Source organism: Hemibagrus wyckioides, linkage group LG27, assembly GCF_019097595.1.
Source record: "Hemibagrus wyckioides isolate EC202008001 linkage group LG27, SWU_Hwy_1.0, whole genome shotgun sequence".
NCBI classification, from domain to species: domain Eukaryota; kingdom Metazoa; phylum Chordata; class Actinopteri; order Siluriformes; family Bagridae; genus Hemibagrus; species Hemibagrus wyckioides.
Window position 1 is genome coordinate 18,799,559 of NC_080736.1, and position 14,623 is coordinate 18,814,181.

Below are 14,623 nucleotides of genomic sequence, written 5' to 3' on the forward strand. Positions count from 1 at the left end.
CTCAGCCATCCTGCTATCGGCTAATCTGTTGCTTGCGAAACATAGCACGGAGTTCTGATTAGCCGGAGGTAACAGGATTAGGATTTTCTTTGCGATTATACTTTAGAGCGTCTTAAGAGAGATTTTTGAGGGTATTTTAATTCATACGTCTTATTTTGCTTTATTTATAGATACTTGTTGGATTGGTGGTAGCAATAAAATCCCCTTCAGATGTTTTGGCTTGGTGTTGCTCCTGACAACAAAACAGTGTGGTGGAGTGTGTGTGTGTGTGTGTGTGTGTGTGTGTGTTACTATGTGGGACTGGTTGACTGCTATGAAAATATGCAGTGGTAAAATATCAGCATTAAGCTAACGTGTACGCTGTAGTAAATATTTAGCATTTTTGCCTTGAGGGAATGTGGCGCGTTGGAGTTAGAAATAGTGGAAATTAACATTTATTCATGTCTTAGACACATTTATGATGAAATTAACAGAACTTCTAACTATCATGGCTTGTTTTTGGTTTTAATTAATGTTATGTTTTATTTTTAGCACTTGAATTCTTACATTATTATACAAAATCCTGAATTGTGACATCTTAACAGACAGTTTATCTAGTATTTCTTAAATATGAGATTTATTGGCAGATAATTCTGGTACCTTTACGCATTTGTTTCTAAAAGAAAAATGAGCAATTATCAGCATATATGATTTAAAAAAAAAAAGGAATTAAATGTATTTTATTTATTTATTTTATTATAGATTTTTTTATTATATTTATTTATTTTATTGTATTTTTATTTATTTTATTATAGATTTTATTTTATTTACTTTATTATAGTTTTATTTGTTTTATTTATTTATTTTGGTTTTTTTGTGTGATCTTATAAGAGTAGAATATTTTGTTGAGTTTGTTATGATTTTATTTTCATTGTTTAATAAGAAATTGTTGTGTAAAAATATTACCCTTTTTTTTTTTTAAATGATAGAATTATGTAACCTTACGACAGTAAGCACAGTACTTTGGCATAACCAAACTTTTTTTATATCAATAACAGTTGATTGTTCTGGGTGTAACGGATATCTATCGATCTTTTCTTAATTAATTAATATTCTTTAAAGCACGTCTCCAGGGTATATGGCGGACATCACGTAGATTCCCCTGATTTCCGAATACCTTTTGGATGTCAATATAATCGAGATGAAATTAATAGATAGATAGATAGATAGATAGAAAATGTAGCAGGGTGGAGCAGAACTACAAGGTAGTGAAGTGTAGTGTAGTGTAGAGGTCAGTAGATTCATGGTATCAGCAGCACTAATAGAACCAGGACAGTTAACCACAGGGTTGCCAGTTCCTGCAAAATAGTGCTTAAACACTCCACAGCCTCCAAGATCTTGTTTTAAAGCAAACAATAAGAATGAAAGTGAACAGGTTCCTGCAAAGTGTGTGTGTGTGTGTGTGTGTGTGTGCAGACTGTGTGAAACAAACATTTTGGGCGTAAGATATATTACACAGACTGGGAGAGGGATCATGGAGAGGATAATGTCTAGGGTGTATCATGCAGATTATTGATGATGATGTATGAAGCTTCCACTTGTTTTTTTTTTTTTGTTACTGTACATGTACGATTACATATTGAGTGGCATTATAATTTATTATTCTTAAAAATGTATACATTATTATTTAACACTTAAGGGTAAACAAAGCATGGTCTTGTTAATTTTAAGCATAATTTACATCAGATATTTCTTATTTTAAATGCTTTTTTGACTTGATCAAGGTGATCATTTGATTTCAGACTAAACCAAGCCCCCTTTTTCTCTCGTCCTGTAGAGTCGAGGCGTAGTGCCCGGTTGGTGTCCAGCAGACTCTACCCTCATGACGACGACACGGCGAGCACAAGCTCTACCGGGTCTGTGGGACAAATCTCTTACAGAGAGAGTCCCGTGAGGTGTGTGTGTGTGTGTGTGTGTCAGAAGAGTGTGTATTGTCTCAATAAGCGCTGTTGTCATACCATTCTTTGTGCATCTCCTAATATCACAGGGTCTTCAAGAGGAAAACTGGACCACGCAAAGGGGGCAGGGTTTCTCCTAACGCCGGCAGCATCAGCGGCGATGTGAGCAAATCCCAGAACCCAAGCCTGAGCAAGTTCCTCACAGGTCAGTCCTGATGCAACATGACTGCTACTCTTTTCAAGTTAATTCTATTAAGATGTTCGTCATTGGTCACTCACACCTGTGTCATAAACACGCTTAGCTAAGTTCTGTTTTCCGTGCCATTCTTTCTCAAGCTTTTGTTCGAGTACAAATATTATCTCGTCTGCTTGTGTATCTCACCAGCGAGGAAGATTTCTCCTTTCCGAGCTCCTAGCAGCACCATCACCCCTTTGAGCGCTTCAGCCCCGAGCACCTCGACTCACATGGATCCATCGGGATTCTCTTCGGGGTATTCTTCATCAGAGGAAGGATACAACCGGAGTAGCACCCCGCACAGCACCACCACCTGTGAGTGTGTGTGTGTGTGTGTGTGCGTGTGTGTGTGTGCGCGTGTGTGTGGAGGGGGAGAAACTGAGTTTAATAGGATGTATCAAAAGGAATGAAATTAATTAAGACATCAAATTAGCGTATTGTGTGTATCTAGAGCAGGGGTGTCACGATACATCTTCACTGATGAGTCATATTTATATATAGTTATGAAATAAGGGCAGTGTGTGTGGTGTGTGTGCGTGCGTGTGTATGTTGGGTTATTCTCTCAACTCAACCACAGCATCTTCCTGTTTCCTGTCTGTCTTGGTTGTTCACTTCTGTTTGCTCGCTCATCTGGGCCTCAGGGCTGAGGATGAGGGTGATGTAAAGTTGTGGCACGCACTTGCGCTAAAATTTCAGAAAAAGAGTCCATCCTGTTGTACTTTGTGTTTAAACACTGCCGTTCCCTTTTTTTGCTGTAAATATGTTTACTGTTTGTTTATTGTTTTTATGAATCTGCCAGAGGAGCACAACTCGAACCCTTTCTCCCGACTGTTCAGCTGTATTCAGTGTTCTGTATGTTGTCCCCAGGCCCTGTTCACACGCCCGCAGATGAAAAGATGCCCGGCCGAAGCGCACTGACCGCCCTAGGTCTGAGATTCGTACAGTATACACTAACATATACCCACACACACACTCTGCCTAACACCATCACCTCTCTCACTGTGATTAACTGTAATGTAGTTTATTTATTTGTTTGTTCAGCTCGGGCCTTTGCAGTGGTGTATTTCTGGCTAGGGGTGGCGTGGTACAGTATAACATCTGGAATGTCTCTGCTTGATGTTTCTCTGCTCAGCAGGTACGCTGTGTGTGTCTGCCTGTCTGTCTGTATATGGGTTTGTGTCTGTCTGTCTAACAGTCTGTTTCTCCCTGTCTATCTGCCTGTCTGTCTGTCTGTCTGTACATCCGTCTGTTAGTCTGTGTCTCTGTGTGTGTGCCTGTGCTGCATTATCACACTTTTTTTTATTTGTCGTCAGGTGCACTGCAGGTATGAGGAAGGCTCTTCTCCTCCTCCTCCTTCTGGTCCTGCTGCTTTTCGGTGAGTGTTGTGTGTGTGTGTGTGTGTGTGTAGATACACACCTTCACCTGCTTCATGATGAGCTGCTGCAGGTGTATGGTCAGAAGATAAGCAATATACTGACGCCTCATATCTGAGTAATTGCAGGTGTGTGTTCTGGTGTATGGTGTTGAAAGCAGGTGTGTGTCGTTACAGGTGTGTGGTACTGGTACCCGTATCTTACTGCCCTGTTTCCTCGTCCAGCTCGAGCTCCTCCAGTTCAGCCCCGCCCCACAACACACACTCACACACACACTCAGCCTCGTGTAAGTGACATCACTTCCACAGTGCATTAGAAGAAACAACTTATTCCACAGAGCTTCTGACTTCTGGTGTATCTCTCTCTGTCTCTCTCTCTTTCTGTCTGTATCTCTCTCTCTGTCTCTCTCTCTCTTTCTGTCTGTATCTCTCTCTCTCTCTCTCTCTCTGTATCTCTCTCTCTCTCTCAGGAGAGCGATGCCCTGGTGTCTTTAGCGGCTCTGAAAGACGAGCTCTACGCTGACCTGCAGGAGCGAGAGGTCAGGTGGTTGGAGAACAGAGGCAGGGATTTGGAGGATGTGATGGTGAGAGTGAATTTAGTGATCCGGATATTTAATGTAGAGTTGTGTGTGAACGCAGCCCCAGTCTGCTCCTGCTCGTTGTTCTGCACCTCGTATCTGTGTGGTGTTTGGAGTTGGTGTTAAACGTGTCTCCTGATATCTGAGGGAAGTGTTTGTGTAATATTAACCCTTTCTCTCTGCTGTCTTAGAAAGAGATCAAGTTACTAAAACAAGAGGGAGAAAAGCAGAAGCGCACATATGAGGTGAGGAAACACACGTTCACACACACACACACACACACACTCAAACGTACACACACACACACACTCAAACGTACACGCACATTTACACGTACACATACACACACCCATACACAGACATTCTCACATGGTGACATCCTCAAACATACTTACACATGCGCGCGCATACACACACAAATGTACTTGCATATACACACACACATTATTCCATACACGCACACATACACATACTTAAACACACACCCATACATTAATACAAATAAACCCATACACACACACACCCATACATTAATACAAATAAACCCATACACACACACAAACATACTTACACACACACCCATACATTAATACAAATAACCCCCCCCCCCACACACACACACACAAACATACTTACACACACACCCATACATTAATACAAATACCCCCACACACACACACACACACTTACACACACACCCATACATTAATACAAATACCCCCCCCACACACACACACACACAAACATACTTACACACACACCCATACATTAATACAAATACCCCCACACACACACACACATACTTACACACACACCCATACATTAATACAAATAAACCCATACACACACAAACATACTTACACACACACCCATACATTAATACAAATAAACCCCCCCCCACACACACACACACAAACATACTTACACACACCCTCATACATTAATACAAATAACCCCCCCCACACACACACAAACATACTTACACACACACCCATACATTAATACAAATAAACCCCCCCCACACACACACAAACATAGTTACACACACACACACATACATTAATACAAATAAACCCCCCCACACACACACAAACATACTTACACACACACCCATACATTAATACAAATAACCCCCCCCCCCACACACACACAAACATACTTACACACACACCCATACATTAATACAAATAAACCCATACACACACACAAACATACTTACACACACACCCATACATTAATACAAATAAACCCATACACACACACACACACACACATACTTACACACACACCCATACATTAATACAAATAACCCCCCCCCCACACACACACACACACAAACATACTTACACACACACACCCATACATTAATACAAATAACCCCCCCCCACACACACACACAAACATACTTACACACACACCCATACATTAATACAAATAAACCCATACACACACACAAACATACTTACACACACACCCATACATTAATACAAATAACCCCCCCCCCCCACACACACACACACACAAACATAGTTACACACACACACCCATACATTAATACAAATAAACCCCCCCCCCACACACACACACACACAAACATACTTACACACACACCCATACATTAATACAAATAAACCCATACACACACACAAACATACTTACACACACACCCATACATTAATACAAATAAACCCCCCCACACACACACACACACACAAACATACTTACACACACACCCATACATTAATACAAATAAACCCATACACACACACAAACATACTTACACACACACCCATACATTAATACAAATAAACCCCCCCCCACACACACACACACACACAAACATACTTACACACACACCCATACATTAATACAAATAAACCCATACACACACACAAACATACTTACACACACACCCATACATTAATACAAATAAACCCATACACACACACAAACATACTTACACACACCCATACATTAATACAAATAACCCCCCCCACACACACACACACAAACATACTTACACACACACCCATACATTAATACAAATAACCCCCCCCCCCACACACACACACACAAACATACTTACACACACACCCATACATTAATACAAATAAACCCATACACACACACACAAACATACTTACACACACACCCATACATTAATACAAATAAACCCCCCCCCACACACACACACACACACACAAACATACTTACACACACACCCATACATTAATACAAATAAACCCATACACACACACAAACATACTTACACACACACCCATACATTAATACAAATAAACCCATACACACACACAAACATACTTACACACACACCCATACATTAATACAAATAACCCCCCCCCCACACACACACACAAACATACTTACACACACACCCATACATTAATACAAATAACCCCCCCCCCCACACACACACACAAACATACTTACACACACACCCATACATTAATACAAATAAACCCATACACACACACAAACATACTTACACACACACCCATACATTAATACAAATAAACCCCCCACACACACACACAAACATACTTACACACACACCCATACATTAATACAAATAACCCCCCCCACACACACAAACATACTTACACACACACCCATACATTAATACAAATAAACCCATACACACACACAAACATACTTACACACACACCCATACATTAATACAAATAAACCCCCCCACACACACACAAACATACTTACACACACACACATACATTAATACAAATAAACCCATACACACAAACACACACACATACTTACACACACACCCATACATTAATACAAATAAACCCATACACACACACACACAAACATACTTTAGTACATATAAACCCATACACACACACACACAAACATACTTACACACACACCCATACATTAATACAAATACCCCCCCCACACACACACAAACATACTTACACACACACCCATACATTAATACAAATAAACCCATACACACACACACATTAATACAAATTAACCCATACACACACACATACAAACATACTTCCATACACATTCTTACATACCCGCACATATACGTACTTACACACACATACTCCTATGCATACACACACACTCTTATATACATACTTCCTTGCATACACTCATACACACTCTTATACACACACATAGACATACTCCCATGCATACACACACACACACACACGCTTATATGCACATTCCCATACACATACTCTCATTAATATAGACACACACCCTTATATACGTACCCCCATACACAGCCCATACACATACTCTCACACACACACACACTTGCTTTCTTTTGTACTTATTTATAGCAGTTACATACATTCCCAGTATCACATGTAATGCATGGTCTATTTGTGTGTGTGTGTGTGTGTGTAGATGTTGCAAATGGATGTGCAAGACTTGAGAATTCAAGCGAGGAAGTAAGTGGCACATTTCAGCCTTCCTGCTTCCTCAGTGTTTTACTGAACCACAGCTTATTATTATTATTATTATTATTATTATTATTATTATTATTATTAGTTTTAAATCAGTGTGTCCTTTGTGTTTTTCTCCATCTAGTGTCGACTCGGAGCATCGCAGCCTGATTAAAGAGGAGACCAGGGGCATGCAGAATCAGCTTTCTGATCTGAAACTGGACATGTCCAAACTTCAGTCAGCGTCTGAACACCTGAGTCGCAGAATGGACACTCAGGAATCTGAGAACAGAAAGGTACACACTCTCACAAACACCTTTCTGACCACATCATCCACCATCGTGGCTGACTGTGCAACGGGGACTTGTGATGCACCATGCAGGACTTAACATACTGATTATTTCCCTCCGTTCTCTAGTCAAAGGCCGAGCTCTCTGATTGGCTGCTCCAGCAGATGTCCCTTTCTGGTCAGTCCCAGCCTGATGCAGTGATGCATCCTGAGCTGCAGAGGGCGCTGGAGGACTTGGAAAAGAAAATCCTGGACCGACTGGGAAAGGAGCGGGAGGACAAGGAGAGAAGAGATGTGTGGAGGACGGTGGGAACGACGCTGCAGGAGGAAGGAGTGGGAGCAGTCACCGTAACGGTGTGTGTGTGTGCCCACTCACTTCATTATTTGCACTTATTTACTGAGGTAAAATAATGAATATAAGACGAGAGAATAGGATTTTCCTTCTCTGGTGTTTATATGTAGATCTGTGAAATGATACAGAACTTGCCCGATTTTAGGCGAGCAAAAATATCAGAAGACACGACTGACAGGTGTTTCTCGCTAGTCCGATTTGTTTAAACATTAAATAGTGCTGAACATCTACTCTCAGTTTCACCTCCAAGACTGCATTTGGTGTTTAAAAAGATTAAACCAACATGGAGTTCCCTGTTCTGAAGCTGAGAAAAAAGGACTTTCAGCTTGGAGTCTCATCACTTCACTTGTTTCTGTGGTCAGTTCTCCATCACTGAGCATTTGATGGATTCGGCAGGAAGGAATTCAGAAGAAGAACTGAGAGGAGTAAGCCTTTATTATTGCCACACATACATCACAGCACAGTGGAATTCTGTGATGAACTCAGTGGTCCAGCGACAGGATCCCGCGCTGTCATTGCCGCGGCCCGGGTTCGATTCACGGGCAGGGCGCCACCCCGGCCACTGTAGAGTTAACTTTCAGTGCCGGTCCCAAGCCCGGATAAAAATGGGAGGGTTGCGACAGGAAGGGCATCCGGCGTAAAACCTGTGCCAAATCATGTGGCTCGAATGATTTGGCTCAGGACTAACGCTAGGATAAAAGAAAATTTGGGGTCAGGGCACAGGGCCAGGCACCTGGAGCAGGAGCAGCACCCCCTGGAGCAGGGAGGGTTAAGCTTGGTGGTGCTGGGGCTTGAACCCCAATCCACTGCTCAACAACCCAGAGCCTTAACTGCGTGAGCCCCTTATTTATGTTAAAATTATAAAGAATTCAGAAACGACTTTCATGCTTATAAATTGCTCCAAAGCTCCTGGTTACACAGTTCCTGTTGACTGTATAGAGATCTATAAGAGAAATGATTTATAGCACACATGCTCCGGAGTCTCCCGAAGGACGATGGTTCCCTTCTGAGTCCGGTTCCTTTAAGGTTCCTTCCTCCTATCGTCTCAGGGAGTTTCCCCTCACTGCCATTGCCTCTGGCTGGCTTGCTCATTAGGGGATAAATATGAATTAAAATATGAAACTCTGTCATTTCTTTTTAAACCTGTAGAAAGAAAGTAAAATGGAGAAGTAAGAACTTCGTCATGCAGCGAGACAGCGATCCAAAACACTCGGAAAAACGTCGCAGAAGAAAAAACCATCAGCTTTGTGACGTCGCTGACGTTTCACTTTCTCCCCCTTGAGACTGTTCCTGTAGTTTTTCCTATTCTCGGTTTATGTAGATTCACACATCCAGATGTTAATACCAGCTTGCTGTTCCAGTACTTTTGGAGCGGGCTGTACATATATGTACACGTGTATACAGAAGTGCTTTCACATCCACTTTCCCACAGTAAATATAGAGTCCTTGGTGTGTGTGTGTGTGTATTTTCCCAGGCCCTCTCTGAGCTGTTTTTATTATCCACATTATCCTCTGCAGAACATACACACTGCCCTGTTTACTCTGTCGCTCCGTGACATGATAAATGTTGTCCTAATTTATGATGTCACAGGATGTCGAAGGCATCGTGCGCAGGGCGCTGAGCCTCCACAGGGCCGACGGGATCGGGATGGCCGACTACGCGCTGGAGTCTTCAGGTACCCTATTAACCTTTACACCGGGGTTAAGTGTTAAACCTGACCCAGTATTTATATGACTATTAAAAACAACAAATGTTCTGTTCCTTCTGTTACTTTCACTTATTTTTTTATTTTGAGAGTGAATACGCTTCTAAGGATGATTTCTGTATAAAAATGTTAGACTTAGCTAAAGTGTTCATATAGAACGAGTTGTACTGCTGTATCAACTGACCTCCGTTTTCTTTCTTTACATCTTCGGGCTTGACAGCTGTATTTCTAACATATATAGATATAAATAAGGAAATTCTTTTGCCAGAAACTGCTTCAGATTACAAGAAAAAAATATATAAAAATGAAATATAAAATATTAATGAAATATTCTGTATACACCAATCATCCATAACATTATGACCACCTGCCTAATATTGTGTTGGTCCTCCTCCTTTTGCTGCCAAAACAGCACTGACCCGTTGAGGCATGAACTCCACTAGATCCCTGAAGGTGTGCTGTGGGATCTGGCACCAAGATGTTAGCAGCAGATCCTTTAAGTCCTGTAAGTTGCGAGGTGGAGCCTCCATGGATCAGACTTGTCTGTCCAGCACATCCCACGGATGTTGGATCGGATTGAGATCTGGGGAATTTGTTGTTGTGTTCATCGAACCATTCCTGAACCATTTATGCTTTGTGGCACGGAGCATTGTCCTGCGGAAAGAGGCCACAGCCATCAGGGAATACTCAAAACTATGATGCACTGTGTATTCTGACCCCTTTCTATCAGAACCAGCATTAACTTCTTCAGCAGTTTGAGCAACAGTAGCTCGTCTGTTGGATCGGATCACACGGGCCAGCCTTCGCTCCCCACATGCATCAATGAGCCTTGACCGCCCATGACCCTGTCGCCGGGTTCACCACTGTTCCTTCCTTGGACCACTTTTGATAGATACTGACCACTGCAGACCAGGAACATCCCACAAGAGCTGCAGGTTTGGAGATGCTCTGATCCAGTCATCTTAGCCATCACATTGCCCATTCTTCCTGCTTCTAACACATCAACTTTGAGGACAAAATGTTCTCTTGCTGCCTAATATATCCCACCCACTAACAGGTGCCATGATGAGATCATCAGTCTTATTCACTTCACCTCTCACTGCTCATAATGTTATGGCTGATCGGTATATAATATTGCACATGGTGTTATATAACAGAAAGGGGAGGAGTTATAGAGTTTTACGGACACTGGTAGGAAACCCCTCCTGTGGCGTTCTGTGGTTGGTTTTGGTGGTTTCAGTCTACAGCTGGGATTCCAGTGTCGCATGCCAGGGGCTAAACAGTTCAGGCAGACGGTTTGAGCTTAAGATTATCTACACACGTTAAAAAGCTAGCATGAGGCGCGGTTGTGGAAAGGTCAGGAGTAGAAAATCGAGTATGACTGCTAACCTTTATTTAGAAATGATATCGTTTTTGTTTTGGATCGCATGCGGGACACAGAGCTGAGCAACTACACACACACACACAGAAGTGAGTCTTCACGTCTAAAAGAGGCTAAAAACCCAGGATTAGCAAAACAATAAAAACTCCCAGATGTTAAACATTCAACAGATTTTGCTCGATCTTTTTTTGTCTGAAATGCTGCTTTTATCCCAGACTTTCACTTGATGTAGTTTAAGATTTCTGTGTGTGTGTGTGTGTGTGATGTGTGAAGGTGCCAGTGTGATAAACACTCGCTGCTCAGAGACCTTTCACACCAGATCAGCGTGTATCAGCCTGTTTGGATTTCCTCTGTGGTATCCTTCAGAAAGCCCTCGCACTGTTATACAGGTAACACACACACACACACACACAATTCCAGCAGTTTACCTGCCAATACATTCTGAATGCAGAAAATTAAATGGCTGTGTGTGTGTGTGTCTGTCTCTCTCTCCCCACAGCCCGAGCTCTACCCCGGTAAGTGCTGGCCGTTTAGTGGTTCTGAAGGTTTCCTGGTCATCGCTCTGTCTCACGCTGTACACATCACCCACGTCACCCTGGAGCACCTGCCCCGTGTTCTCTCCCCGACCGGACACATAGACAGCGCTCCCAAAGACTTCGCCGTTTACGTGAGTTTAAACACACACGTCAAAATGACAGAAAAAACACACTAATAAACCACGTCTTGCGCCTCGTTGCCCAACCCCCCAGCCCCCCTTCCCTTGTCCCGTCCCCTCAAGTTGCCCGAGTATTACATTTTTTACCCGCCTGATTTCTTTTAGGGAATGGTCAACAACGAGAATGAGGAAGGGAAACTTCTCGGAACGTTCGTCTATGATCAGGACGGAGAATCCATCCAGACCTACCAAGTGCAGGTAGGACAGCATCAGTAGGGGAAGAAATCACTTAAACATCATGTTCTTACATAATCAGATGAAAACTGACCCCAACCAATGAGTACACACACTATATGTAAGCTTTTATCTTTAAATAAGTGTGTGTGTGTGTGTGTGTGTGTGTGTGTGTGTGTGTGTGTGTGTTTTTCAGCACTCTCTCTCTGACATGTTCAGACTGGTGGAGTTGAGGATCCTCAGTAACTGGGGTCACCCTGAGTACACCTGCGTGTATCGCTTCAGGGTCCATGGCCAGCCTGCGTCCACCTGAAGAGACAGAAGGAAAGGAAAGACGGAGGTGTACCTATAAAAAATCTTTTGAATGTTTAGCCTCAATGTCAGGAACGCTAAACCATCGAGATGAAATATCGAGATATCCAACACACACACACCTACCCACCCAGCTACCTGTCAAATGCTGATCAAACGACTACAGTGTTACGAACATGTTTACGAATGAAGTTTATGCTAATATATATTGTTTAAAAAATAGATTCATATAAAAAGGAAAAAAAAAGATTTCTCCATTTGCACTATTTGCCAACGTTCTCCTAAGGAATGTACTTCTTATTTATTGACGATTTGTGATTTATTTTCTTTCTATTGGTATGACGTTTATCGAAGGAAAGTGCATAACAAATTCGAGCATCTTCTAAAGTTAAAAAGTGATGCTCTTCTTATCAGCAGTATTGACTTTTTTTTTTTTCCCCCACCTCAATCCAGTTACCGGTTCAGAGGTTTTGTGGTTCAAGTTTGTATATATTTGTCTGAAATGTGTTATTTTTGTGTGTTTGAAATACAAATTTTAAAGCATTTTATGAAAAAAATTTGTATGTTCAATATACAACACATCATTATTATTAGCATTACTTTTTTTTCCAGAATATTTTAACCCATAATCAATGAGGATGTGTTCTGATTAAGCGGAGTGTTGATTAATGTTTAAAAATCATTTTATTCCTTTTACACCACAGCAATTTGTCGACTATTTGAATTATTTTTTTTTTTTTTAACAAACAAACTTTTTTATTCATTTATAGCTACATTTAACACAGCAGAATATTATTTCATTTTGGATATCGTGAATAGAGTTAGCGATACGCTCTATAATAAATCCGCATAAATTATAAAATATTTTATAAAATATTATAAAAATTTATTTGAATGTCCAGGAGATTTTTTTAGTGTCCCAATTCTCACCAGATGAAGGGTCGTGCACTCAATATTACCTGATTATTACCCATTATTCAACATAACTCTTCTGTACTCTGCTTCTGCACATACATTAGTGAATTCTGAATTCATGTTAGAAATTTCACCTGAGGTGAAGCTTCAGGTTCATCTGATGGTTTTCAAATGAATTAACCACAAACGTTTAGCTAACCGAACCACTTTTAGCTTCCCAATCGCAGGTCACGAGCTAGAATTTTGTCCGAAGCTTCAATTCGTTTCAGCTTTTATGTGATACGTTACTGTGTAGAATTTAGGACCGCACAAACAGTGTTCAGTTTACTGCGTATATTATTTTTATGCTATTATTATTACACAAGTTTTGCTTCAGACAATCGAGTTTTTATATTTCAGTTCGTTTCTCGTCTGAAGAGATGCCGAGTTTATCCATTAGCCACCTCGAACCAGGCTGTTTATCCGTTTTTAGCAATCTAAACTAAAAATAATTTGATCAGAAACGTATTTCAATTCGTAAAGCTTTAATAATTACCGAATATGAAGCTGTCAGTGTTTTATATATGTATATAACAGCAAAAATTCCAAAGTGTAAAAATTTTATTGTTGAAATGTTTCAAAATATTTCTTGAAATTGTCGCATTCATGCTCAAAACCTATAAAAAAAATTTATTTTTTATTTTTTTTTAGAAGCAGAATTTTCTGTACATGATGACGTTCACACACCTCGATCTTCTGCTGAAGCTGAAACTTGAATATTTAAAACCTTTTTCTTAAGCTCATGAGTTTCTTATTCCTAAACCTTAGACAGTATTTTAACTCGTAGAGTTTATACAGGTACCGTTATTAGAAAGAAAAACAAAATGACACACAAGTTGTTTTATTTATCATCAGCATTTAGAATTTATTTTTTCTGAATAATTTTATTTTAAAGCTTTTGCTTCTTTTAAGATGTGAGTGTCTGGCAGTGTAGTTTTTATACCCGAAGCGTGCGGTTATTTTACCTCATAACTGTTTGTGTTTCTTTCGATTGTATAGAATTATGAGGAGTTTCTGCTGAAGTGATTGATTTGGAGAAGTGTCATGATGTTGTGTAAGTGGGCGTGGCTCAACAAAGTGCACTAGGCTGTATTTGTCATGATAAATTTCATTTCATTCATTTTAATAATTTCTACCCAAACTGAAAACTCAATTTGTATTTTTATTATTATTAT

The 14,623-nt window shown here is 40.7% G+C and overlaps 1 protein-coding gene across 2 annotated transcripts in view; it reads left to right on the forward strand.

The window, feature by feature from the left end:
• The window catches only part of sun2 (Sad1 and UNC84 domain containing 2), a 35,596-nt gene extending 22,991 nt beyond the window's left edge, over nucleotides 1-12,605 (forward strand). For both annotated transcript variants that reach the window (XM_058381572.1, XM_058381571.1), the window contains 17 exons: nucleotides 1,817-1,934; nucleotides 2,027-2,142; nucleotides 2,323-2,487; nucleotides 3,040-3,099; nucleotides 3,214-3,307; nucleotides 3,486-3,547; nucleotides 3,722-3,831; nucleotides 4,015-4,128; nucleotides 4,314-4,367; nucleotides 7,528-7,571; nucleotides 7,711-7,861; nucleotides 7,984-8,208; nucleotides 9,798-9,882; nucleotides 11,567-11,682; nucleotides 11,793-11,960; nucleotides 12,114-12,206; nucleotides 12,379-12,605. In XM_058381572.1, coding sequence (XP_058237555.1) covers nucleotides 1,817-1,934; nucleotides 2,027-2,142; nucleotides 2,323-2,487; nucleotides 3,040-3,099; nucleotides 3,214-3,307; nucleotides 3,486-3,547; nucleotides 3,722-3,831; nucleotides 4,015-4,128; nucleotides 4,314-4,367; nucleotides 7,528-7,571; nucleotides 7,711-7,861; nucleotides 7,984-8,208; nucleotides 9,798-9,882; nucleotides 11,567-11,682; nucleotides 11,793-11,960; nucleotides 12,114-12,206; nucleotides 12,379-12,495 — 1,892 coding nt within the window. In that variant the 3' untranslated portion in view covers nucleotides 12,496-12,605. The remainder of the gene's footprint in view (nucleotides 1-1,816; nucleotides 1,935-2,026; nucleotides 2,143-2,322; nucleotides 2,488-3,039; nucleotides 3,100-3,213; nucleotides 3,308-3,485; nucleotides 3,548-3,721; nucleotides 3,832-4,014; nucleotides 4,129-4,313; nucleotides 4,368-7,527; nucleotides 7,572-7,710; nucleotides 7,862-7,983; nucleotides 8,209-9,797; nucleotides 9,883-11,566; nucleotides 11,683-11,792; nucleotides 11,961-12,113; nucleotides 12,207-12,378) is intronic.
• The last annotated feature ends 2,018 nt before the right edge of the window (nucleotides 12,606-14,623 follow it).